Genomic DNA, 20,851 nt, shown 5'->3' on the forward strand with positions numbered 1-20,851 from the left:
GTTTCAATGATATTGCAGTAGGTGCAGTATGCTGAAGGGTGGATCATTCACAGAATCAGAAGATACTTTACATCATGACACTAGGATGTCCGGCACCATACCGAAGGCTAGGAATAGGAACTAAAATGTTAAATCATGTCTTAAACATCTGTGAAAAAGATGGCACTTTTGACAACATCTATCTGCATGTCCAGATCAGCAATGAGTCTGCAATTGACTTCTACAGAAAGTTTGGCTTTGAGATTATTGAGACAAAGAAGAACTACTATAAGAGGATAGAGTTCGCTGATGTTCATGTGCTGCAGAAAAACCTCAAAGTCCCTTCCGGCCAGAACACAGATGTGCAAAAGATAGACAACTGAACAAATTACGGATGAACTTTCTTGCACTTGCTTGTCGCCAAATAAAAGAGAGGCCCATTGATTCCCCCCTCCACCCCTTTCTTTTGAAAAAAACAAATTAGATCTTTTGGGGCAGATCTAATTGTCAGCATGTCTGTCCTTAGTCTGAGCAGAAAAACTGCTCCTGCATTCTTTACCCCATTTGTGTTTTCAACCTATTCTACATCTAGGAAACATTTATAGTTTATACAAGTTTATAATATTTTGCATATGTAATATTTGTATGGCTTTTTACGGCTTATCATGGTACTTCAAGGGCTGAGACATATTATTTTGCACAGAAATGGACTTGTTTCTTTTTTTTTTTTGCGGTACGCGGGCCTCTTACTGTTGTGGCCTCCCCCGTTGCGGAGCACAGGCTCTGGACACGCAGGATGTGCAGGCTCAGCAGCCATGGTTCATGGGCCCAGCTGCTCTGCGACATGTGGGATCTTCCCGGGCCCGGGTATGAACTCGTGTCCCCTGCATTGGCAGGCAGACTCTCAACCACTGCGCCACCAGGGAAGCCCTGGACTTGTTTCTTGAGACCTCTAAATTAAAATAAGGCCACAATTAATTTTAGGTAGTCATTTGCTATATTGATTTATTTGCAGCAAACTGTATAATAATGTATATAATGGTTAATCTACATGAAGTACCTGCCAGCTGTTTTGCCCCAGCACCCAACACTCCTCTGGCCCATGTGGTCCATAAAAATGTATAGAATATACAACTTTTGTTATTTTCCAGCATCACTTTCAGGGTCAGTATGATTATTTTCAAAGAAAAGAACCGATGTAGAAAGTAATTTACTCAGATCTTTCTAGTGAGTTGGCTATAGCCTGAGGATTGAGAGGCAAAGCTCCTAGTCTTCTAAGCCTCCCTGCCCCACATGTGTTATGAGTAATAAAACAGGTATAATTAAATGACTGCATAATATTCTGCAACTATTACCCTGTCATTTTAATAATCTATAAGATTATAAACCTTTGAGGGTAGGAAGCTTGTTGTATTTATCTTTATGTCCCTAGCATCTAGTACAGTGTTTTCAAATAGTAGGCACTAGTTAACTCTTCCTCAAAGTGAACTGAATGTTGACTGTAAGGTGTAATTTTAGATCTCGAAGGAACTTTGGAGATTATCAAATCCAACTTCCTCATTTTAGGAATATGAAACTTGAGGTCCAAAAGAGTTAAACATGTAGTCGAAGTCACTCAGCTAGTTAATAGCAAAGCATTAATTAAACTCAAGTATCCTAACTCCTAGACCAGATCTTTCCCCTGCACCACACTGTCCAATTAGCAAGGCTTCAAATTCCAAAGGTGGGGAAACAACTCTCCGTCTCCATTTGAAAGTTATTATATCAGTCTACTTCAAATTCTGTACTTCAGAGCTGGAATATTGCCTTCTTTTTTATGAAGTTCAGTACGGAATTTTTTAATATATAATACATTTCTATTTTTTCTCATTGGTAGCATTCCCAAATCACTCGATCCCTGTGGGGATGTCTACTGAGATAATAATGTTACACTTCTGTGCATTTATATTCATATCCTTGGAGAAAAAAGTTAATAATTGTCTTGGGACTGTGGTGGGTAGAGATATTTGGGAATGCAGTCTCTATGCCATTTTGCTTCACCCAGTTGCTGCTTTAAGGTAATATTAAAGCAAGTTACTTTGTGTCAACTGATACCTAATTTAATTGGAATCTTTCCATATTATTTGTTGCCCAACATTAATTTTAATCATATATTTTTAAATACCTTAAGCCTAGATTGAAATTTGATATGGAAGAGTCTAGTGAGAAAGAATAGCAGTGCTCTTTAATAAAATTTTAGAACTTTTCCCCAAATTCCACAAATTCCATTATAGCTTGCTTTTCCTGCATGTTATTAGGGTTGGGGTTACAGAATGGAGAATGGCACAGTCCTTAAGACTGAAGTAAAGTTGGGCCTGCTCAGACAAATAGATAAATGTGCCCTGTGGAGATGTGAAGAGAATGAGAAAACAAACTGCAGGAAGGAATTAATTCAGCCTCAGATTACAGTGAGAGAGTGTGTAGAACTCCACTAGTTACAAAACGTCCAGCTAAGTGGGTTTCCAGGATATGGGGGGTGGGGGGAGGAGTAAATATATCCATAGAGATCAGGATGCTTTATTTCTCCAAACTCATAACCAACTGACAATTTGCTGACCCAAAGGATGACGGCTTTTTTTAGTGTTTCCAGTGTGATAAGCTCTACTCTTAACAGTGCTTTGCTTGTTAATTATTCCACCTAACTTCACAACACCCCCAATGGAGTACTAATATTATCCTCAAATTACAGATAAGTTAACTGAGGCTTAGAGAACTTCAGTATCTTGCCACTCACCTAGTAAGTAATAGTGCCCCCTAAGTAGCCAAACTCCCTGTGTTATATAGTGTCCTCATGCTGGGCTTCAGTTCTCACTCTTCATAATCAGGTTAATATATGCCCTACATACGTGAGAGATTTATTTATAAGGATATAATAATATGGATATGAATGTGCTTTTAAAAGATAGTGTGTGAAACCTGGCCTTTTTCTGGAGTTGAATATCTAGCCACTCAAGCTGTCTTTGTAGATATATATTATAAAAAATATGAGTCAGAAAGATTATTTCCAGGTTACTTCACCTTTCTTATATTTTATCCTTTTGATCTTATTTCAGAAGCAGCTGTCTACTTCATGGTGTATTATTATTGAGGTTATTTATCCAGAGTATCTAATGAGGTCCTACTAAATGTAATATATATATATCAGTGAGAGGGGGCAGCCTCTTCAGCCTACTGGAATTAACCTTTTAACCACTGAGGCCTGTGTTATTGGGAACCAGTTTCAGCTCTTAATTTAATTACGTATGTCACTATAACATATGTTGCTTTTCACATATATACATAGAACAGTTTTGCAAATAGCCACTTGCCAGATGCTACTAGGGTAATAAAAATGTTGGTTTCATTTCTCAACACCTGCATATAGTCGGGTCCCAATTATCAGGTTAAAGGAAAAAGCATAGAAGTAGACATTTTCCTCATTGTTACCAAAAGGGACAATCTCTGCTCTTACACTAGAGGTCAGAACACTGACTGTTAAACAAACAAGTAACAGTCACTACTGGTTACTTCATAAAATTGATATGCTTCTGTCATGTGGGCTTATAATGCACATTCAAGAGACTTCCAGTTTTTTCATCTGCCTCCACTAGGGTTCTAACGTGTGTCCCAGTATAAAAAAACCTTAACAGATGGAACTTTCTGGAACCACCTCTACACTGGACACTTTTTAGCCTTGGAGCACTTTTGCCATTTTTTTCTGAAGCAGAATTTAGGCTTTCTGGAGCTAGATGGCCTGGATTAAAATCGTATTGGTTCCTCATCAACAAAATAGTGAAAATAGTAGGACCTACTTCGTAGGAATGTTGTGAGGATTAAATGAATGAGTAAATAACAAGTAAAGTTCTTAAAAGTGCCTGGCACATAGTAATGCTCAATAAATGATAGCTGGGCTTCCCTGGTGGCGCAGTGGTTGAGAGTCCGCCTGCTGATGCAGGGGACGCGGGTTCGTGCCTGGTCCGGGAAGATCCCACATGCCGCGGAGCAGCTGGGCCCGTGAGCCATGGCCGCTGAGCCTGCGCGTCCAGAGCCTGTGCTCCTCAACGGGAGAGGCCACAACAGTGAGAGGCCCATACACCGCAAAAAAATTAAAAATAAAATAAATGATAGCTGCTGTGGTCTGTGTGACACTCTCTGGGACTCAGCACATTCTGGAATATACTCTTCCCCCTCGCAGTCAGCTTGTCATCCCAAATCTGTCTTTTCCTCTGAGCTAGTCCCTGACTCCGCAGTCACTATGTTCTGTTAGCTGGGCTTCTTTCCTCCCTTCTAGAGTTTACGGTGAACATTGAATTAGCATACAAGAGCGTCCTTCACTAGGACATGCCACCAGTGTGAAATTAGTCTAGTTTGGAACCGACATGTGAGACTTTATACATTAAAAAAAAAAATGAATACCCAATATCAATGCCTGTCATTCAACCTCTTTAAAAACTTGCTTAATGAAAATTGATACTGGAAGTTCAAATGGATACAGGAAATTCCTGCGACTATAGAAAGATGGTATCCCAAACGAGTAAACAGATCGTAATAAATTACAGGGGATTCTACCTGAATAGACACATATTGTGTTCCCATAATGAATAATTTCTCTTCCTTGTACTTTGATGTAATACATTTCCCTGAAAGCCACAGTTACTGGTATAAAAGATTTTAAATCTGCTATACTAGAGACAAAGGCAAAAAGTATTACCCTTGGGCCAGCCTGAATTAAGACTCAAGCCTCACCTACACTTAAACCCTAGAACCGGCATTAAACTTGCCTGGGCCTCAGTTCCTTCATCTATAAAAAAATGGGAGTAATACCTTCAAGGGATAAATAAGATAAAATATATAAAAGCATTTATAAAAGTAGGAGCAGAGCAGGAATGACTGCTTGAGCACCAATTATGTGATGGCACCACATATTTCTGTGTGAACCTAATGCAATCTTGTGAGATGCAGTAGGCTAATTTTTATGCTTGGGACTATTTCGGGTAAAAATGAGTCTGTATGTTTAAATATCTAGAAGATCCTAGTTTCTTCCTTTATGAAGCAGCCATCTTAGGGATCTCTCAGAAAAGCTAAGAATTTTTCAATTACACTGAGATTTTACATCAGTGTTTCAATTTCATTTAGCAATGAATTTTTTTTTTTGCCTCTCCTAGATGTAGAGAAAATTTCATTTATTTTTGAAACTATTTCTAACCTTCAAGATTTCTTGACACGTGACTATTAGGGTAGCATTAATAAGCCTTTTTTTTTTTAAAACTAATCTTTTCTCCAGCACAACTATAAGATGCCTAAACCGACACCTCTCTTTTTTATCCAGGGCCTTTTATTTTATGGAAATCACACCTGTCTAGGGATTTAACGGAATATTTGAATTAAAATGTATTCATTCATTACCACATGTTCTTCTCTGAATTGGGTGTTTCCACCTTAACCGCATTGAGCTAATCAAGTCCTAATGATGTCACATTAAATTCAATCTCAGAGGGTATAATTTTCCAATAGAATCTAAACAATCCATGACCTTTAGAGTGACTTTCATAAGTACAGCATCGCTTCAGTTACCCCAGCTAGCAGGGCATAGACAGAAGGAAAAACCATTTTACTCCAGCATCGGCTCCTGTGTGTTGTTGAAATGAGGCTCTTCATTTCTCCTCGCCTTTTCTAGCCTGCTTCCATGAATACAGTATCTTTCACATCCCTCTCAGGGCAGTACAGGAGACCCCATCCATCTCCAGACGTCGTGGCTGCCGAGCATCTCATTATGGCAAAGGGAAGCATTCTGGGAGAGTGGGTGGAGCGGCAGACAGCAATAGGAAATGGGGGAGGGAAGAGGGGCACGCACGCTGCGGAAATATATGCCCACTTCCTTGGTGATGACAGCATGCTGTGGAAGTATGAACTTCCTGTTTTAGAAAGGAAGATGATGTAGGATGTCGAAAACCCGTGACTAAGCCGATTCCAGGCCCTACAACCTAGTTACACCTGCCTCAGCTACCCCATACCTCCCAACAGTCGCGCCTGAACCCCAGTTGAAGCTACCCCCGGAGCCACGTTGGTGGGAGGAAAGCAGTGAATCCAAGCATTTAAGGAAAACATCTATGGTTCCAAAACAGAAACAGAAAAGCATTTGGAGACACACGTGCGCGCACACACAACACACACACACACCACTAACTGACAGAATTGAAAACTGTTTTCTTCCCACTAAGCTGAATGCTTACGTTTTACTTTATTCCTCTGCCTCAGCCAAAATAGGTCAAAGCAAATGCCTTTAACATTTGGGGAATCACAGACTCTCTTTAAGAATCATTGAAAATGATGACTTGTCTGTCAAAGGCCAGAAACCTACCAACGCCCACCCTATCACCCCCTAAATTACGAATTCCTAGATTAGAAATTCGTTTTAGTTTACGAGTTTAAACTTTTTAAAATCAAGGCACCTTAGGGACTAGTCCGTGGCTATCAGTTATTTTGTTAGTGAGAGACTAGTCCACTAGCTTTCCTCGAGGCAGGCTGACTTGGGAGCCTGCGCTCAAATAATGGGAGGTTTGTGAGGGCAGTGGAGGGGGAGGGGAGCAGTTTCAGGTGGGGACGGGGGAGGCTTGGCTCTGGAGGGCAGCATTTTCAAGGCAGTGTGGAGGTATCAGACATAGAGCAAAAGACGAGCAGTGTTCTCTGGAGAGGAGATGCCAAAAATAAACTTCCTTTCTTTCCAGATTTTGCTCACCTCCAGTTCCAAACTGGTTGCAGTCAAAACTGCTGTTTCTGCAGCCAGCCACACCCAGACCCTGGGCCCTACCCTACCCACAATCGTCCAGTGCCTTGTGTCTCCTTTAATTGTTTCTTCCCCTCCTCCGGGACCCTAGGCCCTCATCAGCCCCTGCTGAGCTCTAGGCCTCCCAGCCACCCTGCCCACCCCCGCCCCTGCCCCGCATGGTCTGGTGGGTTTACCCTGAAAGTCCAGCCTCGAGCCCTTGCAACGGCTTCCATTTTATTCTCCATCCCTCCATCCTCACAGTCACTTTTTCTGGCTTCCAAGCTCCATCACCACAACCTTAGTCTGTTCTAAACCTCCATTCAAAGTTTATAACTTCAGCTTTGGGAAACATCTCAAACGCACAGACAATTTTGGGGGGACTATAAATATTGGTAAACACTTAAGTACCACTCACTTGGCACCAGGCACTGTTCTAGCACCTGTATGAACTCATTTAACCCTCCCAGCAATGCCACAAGGTAGAAACTTGTGTTAAACTCATTTTACAGATGAGGGCACAGAGGCACAAGTAGGTAAAGTAACTTGCCCAAAGTCTTACGGCTAGTGAGAGGCAGGACCAGGAAACTTAAACCCTCACAGACTGGCTTCGGATCTGTATTTTCAGTCACTGCTGTATTGCATCTTTGTAGAGCATTTTACAGAGGGCTGCTTACCCACCCATTCCCCTCCCCCGACACACACACTCCAGGGCCTCTAATGTGGAAGCTGGACTGATTTTTCTAGTACCAGTAGGTAGTCACATCTTGCATAGTTCTAGGGGTCCAGGCAATGTCCTGTGTTCTCTCTGTCCATCATTAGTGGTAACATGAAACACAGTTTCCCCAGTTCCAGGGTATGGAATTTTATTCTCTTACTTGTGAAACAGATCCAAGGGTGCAGCAACAGGACTATGTGTTGGGATGTGTGAGAGCAGGGCCCAAAGTAGCAGAGTGTTGTTATAGGATTGCCACTGAACGCAGCTCCAAACTGTGCCACTTGTCCCCCCTTTTGCCATATCCCCTTGGAAGCCTTCTCTCCCTCTTGCAGCCCCACTCCCAGGTTCCCAGAACTTCCATTGTGGTGCCTGGTGGATGGCCCTCTTGGACAGACTGCTCCCACTTTCAGGGCAAGGCCCATCCTTAGGGAGTGAAGGCAAACCTCACTGTTCCCCAATAGGAACAAGATTGACAAAGATTGAAGTGAGCTTAAACAGTATCCTTAAGGAAAACCAGAGGGGTTGCTTCAAAAACTAGAAGGGGAACAGACAGGCACCGAGAGGTTATTGTACTTAATGATCATGGGAAGGGTTTAGGGCTAGTTGTGTAAGAGCCTCATGCATTTTAAGCTTCATGAAAGGGGGACACTTCTTTTCTTCCTGCCCCCCTGAGTCCCCTCTCCCACTATTGGAGCAAAGCTATCCTCCACCCCCAACCAGCACACGTACAAAGCACAGTTATCCTTTGAACTACTGGGAGTGGGGTCGGTGGGGGGCACCAAAAATTTGCATATAACTTTTGACTCCCCCAAAACTTAGTTGCCAATAGCCTCCTGTTGACTGGAAGCCTTACTGATAAACAGTTGGCTAACATATATTGCATATTATATGTAACATATACTGTATTCTTACAACAAAGTAAGCTAGAGAAAGGAAAATGTTATTTAGAACATCATAAGGACGAGAAAATACATTTACAGTACTGTATTTGTCTATACTATAAGTTTACACCATCTGTTTACAAGTCGTCTGTCAGCACCTACGTCAATATTGTCATATAATACAAAACACTGTAGATGTTATGTGTATTACTAACACTAGGCATCAAAAATGAAGAGATAATGTGAAAAAGAAGTTTGTATATATTTACAGGCACAATGATTCATGCACTGATAATGAAGAAGCAGCATTATGATTGCTTTATGGTAGCCTAGTGTAATTGATAGGACGGCTTCCCAGTAGCCTAGCCTATGCACTAATGAATGAATCATTGTAAAATTTTTATGGCATATGGTGTCATATTCATAACACAGTGCTGGAAACACTGTTACATGTTTTTTAAAAACCACTTACCTGTGATGATAGGCTGATACATAGCGCCTCCAATTATGAGAGAGAGAAGCATACTGTACAGTAATGTAATTCTTTGAGAGCAGAGTTATAAAACAGTAAGAAAACTAACACATTATGAATTTTATACTATCACTCACCTCGTGCCTGTGTAAGGATAGGCTGTCCACTTCCACACAAGTCTTGCACACAATATTCTACGTGTATATTTTTGTATATCTATTGAAAACCACATCAAAATGGACCTGTGTAGTTCAAACCATGTTGTTCAAGGGTCAGCTGTATACATCGACCCCACGGTGATCAGCCTAATTCATACATGTGAGAAATGCTTGTACTCAGGACCTATTTTGATGATCAAAACTTACCTGTTCAATGTCTCATTCCCTCAGATCCTTGTGGATGACCGGCTTGCTGTTCTTGGATAAGCTAATTCAGGAGAAAATATAGTTGAGATAACATGGTACCCCTTACAAAGATATTTACTCTTAAAAAAAAAAAAAGACTTCTAGCAAACAAATGGCTCAACACCAGTCCCTAACAGACTTCTCCCAGCCAGCCTCTCACCCTGAGAAACCTCCCCTCCTCCCTGTCTCTCCATATACAACTCCCCTGCCCTTCCCACTCAGCGTAAAGCTCACCTCCATTAAGCCTTCCTTGACTGAGGCTGCCCACAGTCATGTTTTTTTCCACTTGACACATGCAGCACTAGAACAGAATTTGGCAGGAGGAAACAGAACCAAAACCAGAAGCAGAACAAAAGGAAGAGAACATTGGGCTGGATGGTCTCAGAGATGAGCTCAGCTCATTCCCTCATTTCACAGGTGAGGAAACAAAGACAGAAGCGACCAGCCCACGGCAAGTCAATGGCAGTATGGGGGCCATCAGAGTTGTTTCTGCCCAGCCTTCCCCTCTTTCGCCAGGAAGAGTCTCCTCTTCTTTTGGGGTACTGCTCACCCTACCATTCACCAAAAAGAGCTTTGATAGGAATTGCCAGTCAGGGTGTCTACCACTCCCAGTGGACATATGATCTCAAATGGGCCACTTAGCATCCTTCCCTGGAATTTTAAAAATTAGAATTAAGAAGAAGCAGCCTTCTCTGTCTGTGGGCTTATAAGCTGTCCTCAGCCATGGCTCCCGCCTCATTAAAAAAGCCAGTCTCAGAGGAATAAACACACACTCATTCGTTTGCTCATTCATTTATTCATGAAACAAACTATTTATTAAGGGCTTTCCATGTGCAAGACAATTCTGGGCCCTAGGAATTACATGTTGGGCAAAAACAGGCCCAACTGCTGTCCTTGTGGGGCTTACAAGTTTGCAGGGGAGACATTCCTTAAATAATCATGCAAGCAAAGTAAAACTCCTATTTTGACAAGTAGTGAGAAAAGGTAGTCTTCTGAGAATATACAATAGACTACAGGGTTTTTTTGTGAGCAGCACGTCACTTTATTTCTTTGGTTTTCCAACTTCTCTCTTCGACAATGCAAATTCAGTCTCTCGCCTGCCACTGTGTGGTCCCTCACTGAGACGGGCACAGGCTCTGAGGAGAGGCTCAACAGAAAGACTAGGGTCTCCAAGAGCCATTCAGGCTAGCTGAGAACTGCAGGGTCCACAGCTGATAAGCCAGTGTGTACACTGAGCAAAGCAGCACAGCCAAGGGGACAAGTGGGCTGAAATCCCATCTAGAGTCTTCTCACCAAGCCATGAGGCCTGGTGTGAAGCTGTATGTGCCCAGAGGAAGGGGGACCCTATTCTTCACACCCTGGTGCTGTCCATGCAAAAGCGTCACCTTTTTCTAATTTGCCCCAAAGGTTTGAAGAGACCAACCAGGTCTCTGGGTGAGATTCAGTCAGGGAGCTGAGTCAGGGGAGGGGAGGCTTTCCTGAGGAAGTGACTGGACACAAGAATAATGAGTAGCTGATAAACTAAGTGGGAGGGAAGAGCTCTCCAGACATAGCCAGTGCAGTGACCTTGTCTTGATGGCTATCTAGTCCCAATTGCTTCTGAAGCCTGGCAGATCCCCTCCCTCCCAGGGGATTGGTTTCATGACAATACATTCCCTCTTTGTAATTCAAATTAGGTTTCTATCACTTGCAACCCGGAGAGTCCTGGCTCAGAGCAAAGCTGATCCAGCTCTCCTTCCTCCCAAGTCCAGTGGGCCTCCCCACTCTGCCAGGCCCCACCCTCCTGGGTGAGAAACCTCTGCTCTGTATGGCCGCCTTACCTTCAGAACAGGAGCTTCGTCTTTGACGATCTAGCGCTGTCTCCAGCATGCAACAAAAACTCGGTAAACACTTCAAGAGTAGATTTCTGTACTTTTCGCATCACCCACCAAGTTCCCCCATGGTTTCTGCTGGCCCTGAGCATACACAGTCTCCAGTTTATACTTATGTTACTAGATGGCTCTGATTTGTCTAGAATTTGGCTGTAGGTAGCCAGCGGGATTGATTTCACAAGGAAGAATCAGCGGCTTTTATTCTGTCTCTGCGTGCTACATGCCAGTGGGCCACCTTTAAGACGAAGCACAGTCCAGATCTGAAAGTCTATAGCCGAATGTTAAAGATGGTTTTCACTCTGTGCTTAATATTTGCTAGGGCCCTGTCTAGAGGTGTTGGGAAACTTGAAATCCTCCATGGTTTTATCAGCCGGGAACAGTCTGCTTTCCCACTTGGTCTTCGTATTATTCCTAAATTAAGGGCAATCACTCCTTGGTGCATATCCTTCCCTTCCAACTCCAGGATCTGAACAATTTCAGCTTCATGCTACATCTCATGCTGCTGCTGCTGCTGCTATTAATCATGTGTGTTTTTTTTTTTAATAAAAAGCTGGTATTTGAGGCTTTGTGAGACTCATGTCACCTTTTAATAAGCCAAATTCTAATGGCTCGAGCTGCACTCTGTTCTATGGAGGCTGCTGAATGAGCCAACGTTGGGAATAAGAATCATGGAATTACCTTGCTTTGTCGTCACTCTGTCTCAAGATCCAAGGGTTGAGGAACGGCAGGGTTGGTGTGGCTGAGGAGACTTCATATATGTCACGTTAGTTGGTGTCCCTCGTGCTTTTGTTTCACACCTCTGAACCAGTTTTTGGTATGCAGGAATCAGGAATACATCATCCTATTCTCGAATCTGGACCCTTGGTCTAAAAAAGCAATTTTCAATCTTTTTTTTGCCATGATACTCCTGAAAAATATGTTCCCATGAGCAACTTGTTCCCACAAGCTTATTAAGATTAGGAGCGAGGCAATATATACCACAGATTTATATGTATTCATATGGTCCTAACTAGGTCTTCCACTCAAGAAAGCACATCAGAACACAAGGGAGTGAAACTTATGTTAATATAAAGATAACTGTTAGTCAATTCAACTAATCTTTTTAAAAAACAATACAGCCTACAGAATGGAGAGAGATTTTTGAATCACACATCTGATAAGAGCTTGGTATCCAGAGTATATTTTTAAAAACTCTTATAAGTCAACAACAAAAAGGCAATCAACCAAATTTTTAAATGGGCAAAGAATTTGAATAGACGTTTTTCCAAATAAGATATACAAATGACCAACAAGTGCATGAAGAGATGCTCCACATCTGGTCATTAGGGAAATGCAAATCAAAGCCACCATGATATATCACTTTATATCCACTAGGATGGCTGTAGCAAAAAATAAATAAATAAAAACTGTGGGTGATGATGTGGGGAAATTGGAACGCTCATCTTTTTCTGGTGGAGGTGTAAAATGGTTCAGCCATGGCAGGAAATAGTTTGGCAGTTCCTTAAAAGTCTAAACATAGAATTATCACGTGAACCAACAATTCCACTCCTACACATATACCTAAAATAAGCAGGTATACTTGTACACAAACAGCAGCACTATTCATGGTAGCGAAAAGGTGGAAACAACAACCCAGATGTCCATGGACAGATGAATGAATAAACAAATTGGGGTATATGCATACAGTGGAATATTCTTAGCCATTAAAAGGAATGAAGTACTGATACCTGCTACCACATGTATGAATCTTGGACACGTTATGCTAAGTGAAAGAAGCCAGACACAAAAAGGCCACATATTGCATGATTCCATTTATGCAAAACACCCAGAATAGGTAAATCTATAGAGACAGAGTAGATCTGCATTTGCCAGGAGGTGGGGAGGGGTGGGGCGGGGGTGGGCGGAGGGATTGGGGAATAACTGCTTAACGGATACATGGTTTTACTGCTGGGTGATGAAAATGTTTCAGAACTAGATAGAGGTGGTGGTTGTACAACACTGTGAATGAACTGAATGCCACTGAATCGTTCACTCTAAAATGTTTAATTTAATGTTATGTTAATTTCACCTCAATGAAAAGCATAATAAAGCATTCTAATTTAGGCATTTTATTATCAATAAGAAATAACCTAGTAACACAGCTCTGTCAAGACACTGTAATCTGACACGCTCTACCATGACAATATCGCTTCTATTTCTCTTTTCTTTAATTCTCAACTAAGTGCTCACCACTGTGTATCACATAAAAATCCATAGATTTTGGTGGCAGGGAGGGAGATGCAAGAGGGAAGAGATATGGGGATATACGTATATGCATAGCTGATTCACTTTGTTATAAAGCAGAAACTAACACACCTTTGAAAAGCAATTATACTCCGATAAAGATGTTAAAAAAGAAAATAGAAAAAATAAAAAGGAGTTGAAAGAGGTTAGCTCTGGGTAACAAAAATGTGCAGTAAATAAATCAAAGGATTGTTATTCATTTAAAAAATGCATAGATTTTTAGGTAGGTATGTACTTATACCATTCATTGTGCTTCCTTTTCTATCAGCTGGCTTATTTTGAAGGGGACATAACTCTTGATTTCTTTAGTTCAATTATCAATCCTGTTTAACCAAGTCTCAAAGATACCTATAAGGTCTTATTTCCTTCCACATGTTAACATCTCAAGCCGTACATAACCATGCCACTATGTTAGTGTTTCTCAAAAGTGAAATCTGTGGACCACTTGCATCAGAATCACCTAGCCCCAAATCCAGACCTACTTAATTACACTCTCTGGGGGGGGTGACCCCAGGAATCTGCATTTTTATTAAGCACCACTGCCAGATGCTTTTGTGTGTAGATACTTGGACCATTAGTTTTGTTCTCGATTTACCTTTAATAATTAATTTACTAATTCATTCAAACAAACATTTATTGAGTGCCCACGAGGGCACTATGCAAGATACTACAGTGAGAAAAGAAATGGAAACCACAGTTTGCAAAAAAACAAAAAACAACCTGCGTTGTGATTTGCAAAATAGATTAACTATGCCAGAATATAGTGTGTAACATAAACTATCTAAATTCAAATTATTTTAACACCTGCTCATTCAGACCCATATATCCCAATATAAGACCACAGTAACAATAACTCCACATGGATTTATGTGTTCCAAAGACCACGGACAGTTCTAGCAACTTGCCAGATTTACAAATTTTGTCAATCCCTGACCTAAACCGCCCTATGACTAATTCCAGCCCTCCAAACTCTACAAGTACCCTTCCTTAACTTCCCCCTTTGGACACCCTACCGAGACTCCAGAAAAGGTTGTTTTCCTTGCTCTGCAATTGCAGTAGACTCAGCTTGTATAAGCAGTAAGTTTCCCTGGTGCACTTTCTGTGGGACTTCAACAGCAGGTACAGATATAAAAGTTATTTTGCTCTATGAATGATTGTTTACCTACCTTACTGTTATTTTGCATTCCGTTGTATGTGATGCTATTCCTAGAATCTAAGTGTATAATGTTTCTGACATTTTCCTCTTTTTCTTTTTTTTAAATTTATTGAGGTTTGTTTTGTGGCCTAGCATGTGATCTATCCTGGAGAATATTTCATGTGCATTTGTAAAGAATGTGTATTCTACTCTTTGGGGATGGAAAGTTCTGTAGGCATTAAGTCCATCTGATCTAATGTGTCATTTAAGGCCAGTGTTTCTTTATTGATTTTCTGTCTGGATGATCTATCCGTTGATGTAAGTGGGCTATTAAAGTCCCCTACTTTTATTGTATTACTGTCAGTTTCTCCCTTCATGCCTGTTAATATTCTCTTTAGATATTTAGGTGCTTCTGTGTTAGGTGTGTATATGTTTATGAGTGTTACACCCTCTTCTTGGATTGACCCCTTTATCATTATTGCAGTGCCCTTCTTTGTCTTTTGTTATAGACTTTGTTTTAAAATCAATTTTATCTGATGTGAGTATTGCTACCTCGGCTTTCTTTTAGTTTCTGTTTGCATGGAATATCTTTCCATCCCTTCACTTTCAGTCTCTCTGTGTCTTTCACTCTGAAGTGAGTCTCTTGTAGGCCATGTATAGATGAGTCTTGTTTTTTTAATCCATTCAGCCACTCTGTCTTTTGATTGGGGCGTTCAGTACATTTACATTTAAAGTGATTACTGATAGGTACATACTTAATGCCATTTTGTTACTTGCTTTCTGCTTGTTTTTGTGGTTCTTTTCTGTTCTCTTCTTCTTTTGGTCTCTTCCCTTGTAGTTTGATGATTTTCTTTAATGTTATGTTTAGGTTCCTCTTTTGCTCTTTGTGTATCTATTGTAGGTTTTTGGTTTATTGTTACCACGAGATAGATAGATAGATGGATAGGTAGGTAGATAGATAAATTTGTTTTAAGATGATAGTTGTTTAAGACATTCTAAAAGCTCTATATTTTTCATCTCCCCCCACCCCATTTTACATTTTTGATGTCATATTTTACATCTTTTTGTGTCTCTCTTAACTATTTATCATAACTATAGTTGATTTTACAACTTTTAACCTTGATAGTAGCTTTTTAAGTTGTTGGTCCACTGCCTTTACTATAAATTTGCCTTTACCAGTGAGATTCTTTTTTCCTTCATTTATTTCTTGTTATGGCCTTTCCTTTTTCACTTAAAGATGGCCCTTTAACATTTCTTATAAGGTCAGTTTAGTGGTGATGGATTGTTTTCTTGTTTGCTGGCCTAGGAAACTCTTTATCTCTCCTTCAGTTCTGAATGAAAACCTTGTTGGGGAGAGTATCCTTGGTTGTAGATTTTTTCCTTTCAGCACTTTAAATATATCATGCTACTCCCTTCTGGCCTACAAAAGTTTCTGCTGAAAAAATCTTATGGGAGTTCCCTTGTATGTGACTCTTTGCTTTTCTCTTGCTGCCTTAAAATTTTCTCTTTAATTTGTGCCATTTTAATTATGATATATCCTGATGTGGACCTCTTTGTCCTCAATTTGTTTGGGACTCTCTGTGCTTTCTGGACCTGAATATCTGCTTCTTTCCATAGGTTTGGGAATTTTTTAGCCATTATTTAATCAGATACATTTTCTGCCACCCTCTTTCTTTCTTCTCCTTCTGGGACCCCTATAATGTGAATGCTAGTATGCTTGATGTTGTCCTAGAGGTCCCTTAAACTATCCTTGTTTTTTTAAATTCTTTTTTCTCTTCTGATTGGGTGATTTCCACTATTCTGTGTTATGTATTCTTCTATATCACCTAGTCTGCTGTTGATTTCCTCTAGTGCATTTTTCATTTCGGTTATTGTATTCTTCAGCTCTGACTGGTTCTTTTTTATATTTTGTAATTCTTTGTTGAAGTTATCACTGTGTTCCTCCATTCGTCTCTGGAGTTTGTTGAACATTTTTATGACTGTTCCTTTGAACTCTTTATCAGGTAAATTACTCATTTTCCATTTCATTAGGGTTTTTTTCCTGTGGTTTCATCTTGTTCTTTCATTTGGAATGTATTCCTCTGTCTTCTCATTTTGTTTGACTTTCTGTGTTTGTCTCTATGAATTAGGCAAAACAGTTACCTCTCCCAGTCTTAAAGGCATGTCCTTGCGTAGGAACGTCCCTTTGCAGATTGAATGTGCCAGTGGCTTTGATGGGAGGGCTGGACCTGAAGTGGGCACAGGACAAGGCTTCTCCTGGGGCATGTTGGGGGTCACCACCTTGGTGGGTGGGGCTGTAGCCAGAGCCTGGTGCTGACAGGGACTTCTCCTGGGGCCCACTGAGGGCTGCTCTATACCTTGGCAACAGTATAGGGGCAGTTATTTCAAGATTCAAGGTGCTGAAGCAACAACTCACAATCCCACAGTCTTAAGCCATTTGAAACCTCTCTGGATCCTGCGGCAACAAGGGCTGTGGTTTCTGAAATGGTGTCCGTGTGTCTCTTGATATTGATTTCACCTCCTTCAACCCGTTCAGGATTTGGAGGACATGTTCAGTCAGAAGATTCCACCTTTTCTCAGCCTTGGACATTTTTCTTTCTATTATTTCTTTGATTATTTCTTCCCCTCTCGTTGGTTCTTTCCTCTGCCACCTTCAACACATACTTTCCTCATCATAGTCCAAGACGGCTGCTTTAACTTTCACCTCCCATTCCAGCCACAGAAAGGAGGAGAGGCATGCCCTCCCTTTAAGGACACTGCCTGGAAGTCTCACACACTAATTCCTCTTATATCCTATTGTCAGAAACTTAGGCCCATGATTATTCATAGCTGCAAGGGAGGTTGGGAAATGTAGCCATCTTTTCTTCAGTGTCCATGTGCCCAGCTAAAATGTGGAGGTTCTTACAGAGCACAGAGGAAAAGAAGTATCAGGAGATAACTAGCAGACCCTGCCACAAGGGCGTGTCTCAACTGTGATCTGTATCACCAGGAAATCTGTTACTGATAAAGTACTCAAAATTACTAATGACTTATTTCTAAAACGGGAGTAGATTCAAGATCATCTCTGTATTAACACTTTTTCTCTCTCCCTCATATTTTGATAAGTTTTCTTGAGAGGTACTGTTAAATTCCACAGTAGGGAACTGAGTAAAACACAGTCTTATCAATGCCTCGGTCTGCTGTGAATTACTGCTGCTAATAGTTGTGGCATGTTTTAGTCTTTCCCAACCTTTGTGGTTTTGTCAAATGTGAATATATTAATGAGAAAGTGTCATGCATTTATCTTAATGGCAATCATCTTGGCTTTCATGAAGGGAAAAAGGTTAAGAAATATTACACCAAATGAGCTCTAAAGTGCTAATCAGCTCTAAAACCTCTGCGATTCAGGGCATATAAAATCTGCTGTGCATGGACCACTTGCAATAGAATCACGTGGGAAGCTTGTTAACAATACAGATTCTTAGGCCCGCCTCATACCGATAGAATAAAAATCTCTGGGGATGAGGCCCAGAAATGTGCCAATTGCACAAGCTCTCCAGGTGATTCTTATGAACACAAAAGGTTCGGCACATTTCCCGGGTCTTGCAGAGAAAACCTTTGGCTAATACTTTTCATCATCTCCCACAAACTAACCCAGCTGTGTCTGGCTGCCAGGCTGAAGTATGCACAGCTTGAGTCAGAGGCTACTTGCTCTAGAGGATAATCAGTAATGGGTTTTACTAGCTGTTCCTCACGACAGCATGATGTTGAACTGCTACGGTCTGTAGCATCACTGACACTGCTATTCTTTGCAGCTTGGAATGTCAATGGAAAATTACATACAACTCTCGGAAAGGGTAACTATGTTAAATAAACTGATTTACTGCCCTCTCCATCTGTCTGTATTGGCATGGTGTCACAAAGTGTAATATACAAGGTTATAGTCTGTAGACTGTAAGAGATTTTTTTTTTTTAGCTTCCATACATAAGCTGATGTGTTTGGGGACTAATAGATCTACCAGACCAGGCAGAAGAACTTACACTGCTGATGCTGTGGCATCCACAGCTATATGGGAAAAGAGGAACCAAGCATCTATTTTGTGCTAAAGGTTCACTACATGCTTCTGGTATACACGAGCTTACTTAACTCTCCTCAACAGTCCTGTGAGATAAAACATCTCATTTTCCAAAGTGATTAAGTAACCTGTTTAAATTCACCTAGAAAGTACAATAAGAGGCTAAATGATACCTCCCCCCGATCCCAGGGTTAATTAGCAAAATAGAAAAAAAGGGAAGAGTATGTTCTTGAGTCAGCAGGTTTCCATCACTGCATCATCTTCCAGCATTTTTGTTTGAGCATCCCATCAGTAAAAACGTCTGAGTGCATCTCCCACGTGTATTTATTTATAAACATATACACTAAAAACCAGTTTGCTCTTCAAAGTCTCCTGGTTATCAGAACCACCTAGAGAGCTTTTTCAAGCACAGCCCATGGGGTCCCAACCCCAGAGCAGCAGAAATTCAGTAGGTTTGAGATGGGACCCAAGGATTTGTATTTCTGACAGGCTTCCAGGTGACAGCGATGCTGCCTGTGATGGACCTCACTTTCAATAGCATTGCTATAAACATATCCCCCAAATCAAGATTTAAAACACTAGAATACTATGGAATAAAATAGTAATTCTAATTAATATTTTTCCTGCACCCCAGGAGCGAAAGATCCCATTTTGCAAACCACTGCACTAAACTGAGCCACAGTGGCTTTCCTTGCTAGAGAGGCAAGCTTGGTGGCACTTCATAAATCACAGAAATTTCCCAAGCCTCAGACATTGTGGATAAAGGATATAATAAAGGCACACATCAGATGGGCACAGCTCATGGTCCCACTAATATGCCCAGGTAGAGCTCAAGCACTCTGCCTTTCATTTTCAGCTAACTCTACTCCTATCATCTTTCCTCTGCTTTAATTTTTTTTTTCCTTTGTGATAACAGCCACCATTGCTTTTAGGTAATGCAATCTAGCTCTCCTGTTGTTCCTTTTATGGAAATTCTAGCCACTGCAAGTACATGTGGTACTTGATATCCACAAAGCAAAAATGTTCCGAGTGAAGGATGCTTTGATTGAACTTTAATTTTGCTGTTACTTTGAAGTCCTGGGCTACGGGTATGCAATACGCTGTCCAGCATGGTTACATTCAGGTGTACTTGGAAGGGAATTTTCCCCTGGTTACATCTGATGTAGATTTCCAAAGTGCTTTTGTAGATTTCTTTAGTGCTTTTGCTGTCTGGTAAAAAAATAGGGCAGGTTTCTTTTCAGTAAATAAAACAAATTCCAGCACTTTGGAAGAGGAGAGAGGAGGTATTTGCAAAGACTTGGTGCACAAATTTAAATCTAAAGGATACTATAGCAGTAGGCTATAGTAAATTATAAATAAAATATTACATAATTAATAATATAAAATAATATTGGATAATATAATAGGCTCTGCTATAATAAAAAAGGAGAGGGTTAGTATAGCCATTGCTTCACTGAGAGAGGAAAAGAAGCATCTTTTGACATTTTAAGATAAAGAAAAGTGAAAGCATAGCTTATTAGTAAAGACAAAGTGCCTTCTACCAGAGAGAACCCCAGGATTTCCTGTGACCAAATCTGAGCAATAGAGCAAATGTCATGTACTAGGCGGTGCTTTTCAAAAAAGCCATTTATACTGTACAGGAAAACTGCTGTGAAGCATGCTCTGGCTTTTGTTAAGCAATGTCTCGATTTTAAAGCCAGATTCCAGAGGACTGATTTTTTTTTTTTTTTGCGGTATGCGGGCCCCTCACTGTTGCCTCTCCCGTTGCGGAGCACAGGCTCCGGACGCGCAGGCTCAGCGGCCATGGCTCACGTGCCTAGCCGCTTCGCGGCATGTGGGATCTTCCTGGACTGGGGCACGAACCTGTGTCCCCTGCATCGGCAGGCGGACTCTCAAGCACTGCACCACCAGGGAAGCCCCAGGGGACTGATTCTTAATGGTCAATGAAATAGCTCATACTTATTTCGTTGTCCCCCAGCTATTTGTTTCCTAATTTCCCACCCACATTAATCTCAGATAAATGGTGCTTCTTGCATGAGTGAAGCCCCTTGCTTGCTGAGAACTCAAGGTAATGGAACCAGCAGCCAATGCTAAGGGCAGCATCTGGCGCTACTAAATAGAATTATCCCGACCCCCATTTCTTACAGAAAAACTTCCACCTTTTCCCTCTTGGCCCTTGCCTCATTCCTGCCTCGGGAAGAAAACAGGTCAAATGGGAAAAAAGAGCCACTGGGCACAGGTACCATCAGAAACACAGACACTTAAGGAA

At 41.1% G+C, this 20,851-nt stretch overlaps 1 protein-coding gene and 1 pseudogene across 1 annotated transcript in view; one reads left to right on the forward strand and one right to left on the reverse strand.

Moving 5' to 3' along the window:
• LOC112400803 (N-alpha-acetyltransferase 50 pseudogene) lies at positions 1–362 on the forward strand (annotated as a pseudogene).
• Positions 363–11,906: 11,544 nt separating this feature from the next.
• CWH43 (cell wall biogenesis 43 C-terminal homolog) overlaps positions 11,907–20,851 on the reverse strand; it is a 68,941-nt gene continuing 59,996 nt past the window's right edge. The window contains 1 exon segment of the mRNA XM_024746742.1: positions 11,907–11,975. Within this exon segment, the coding sequence (XP_024602510.1) occupies positions 11,951–11,975 (25 nt within the window). The 3' untranslated portion in view covers positions 11,907–11,950.

Source organism: Neophocaena asiaeorientalis, unplaced genomic scaffold, assembly GCF_003031525.2.
Source record: "Neophocaena asiaeorientalis asiaeorientalis breed wild unplaced genomic scaffold, Neophocaena_asiaeorientalis_V1.1 scaffold19, whole genome shotgun sequence".
NCBI lineage: Eukaryota > Metazoa > Chordata > Mammalia > Artiodactyla > Phocoenidae > Neophocaena > Neophocaena asiaeorientalis.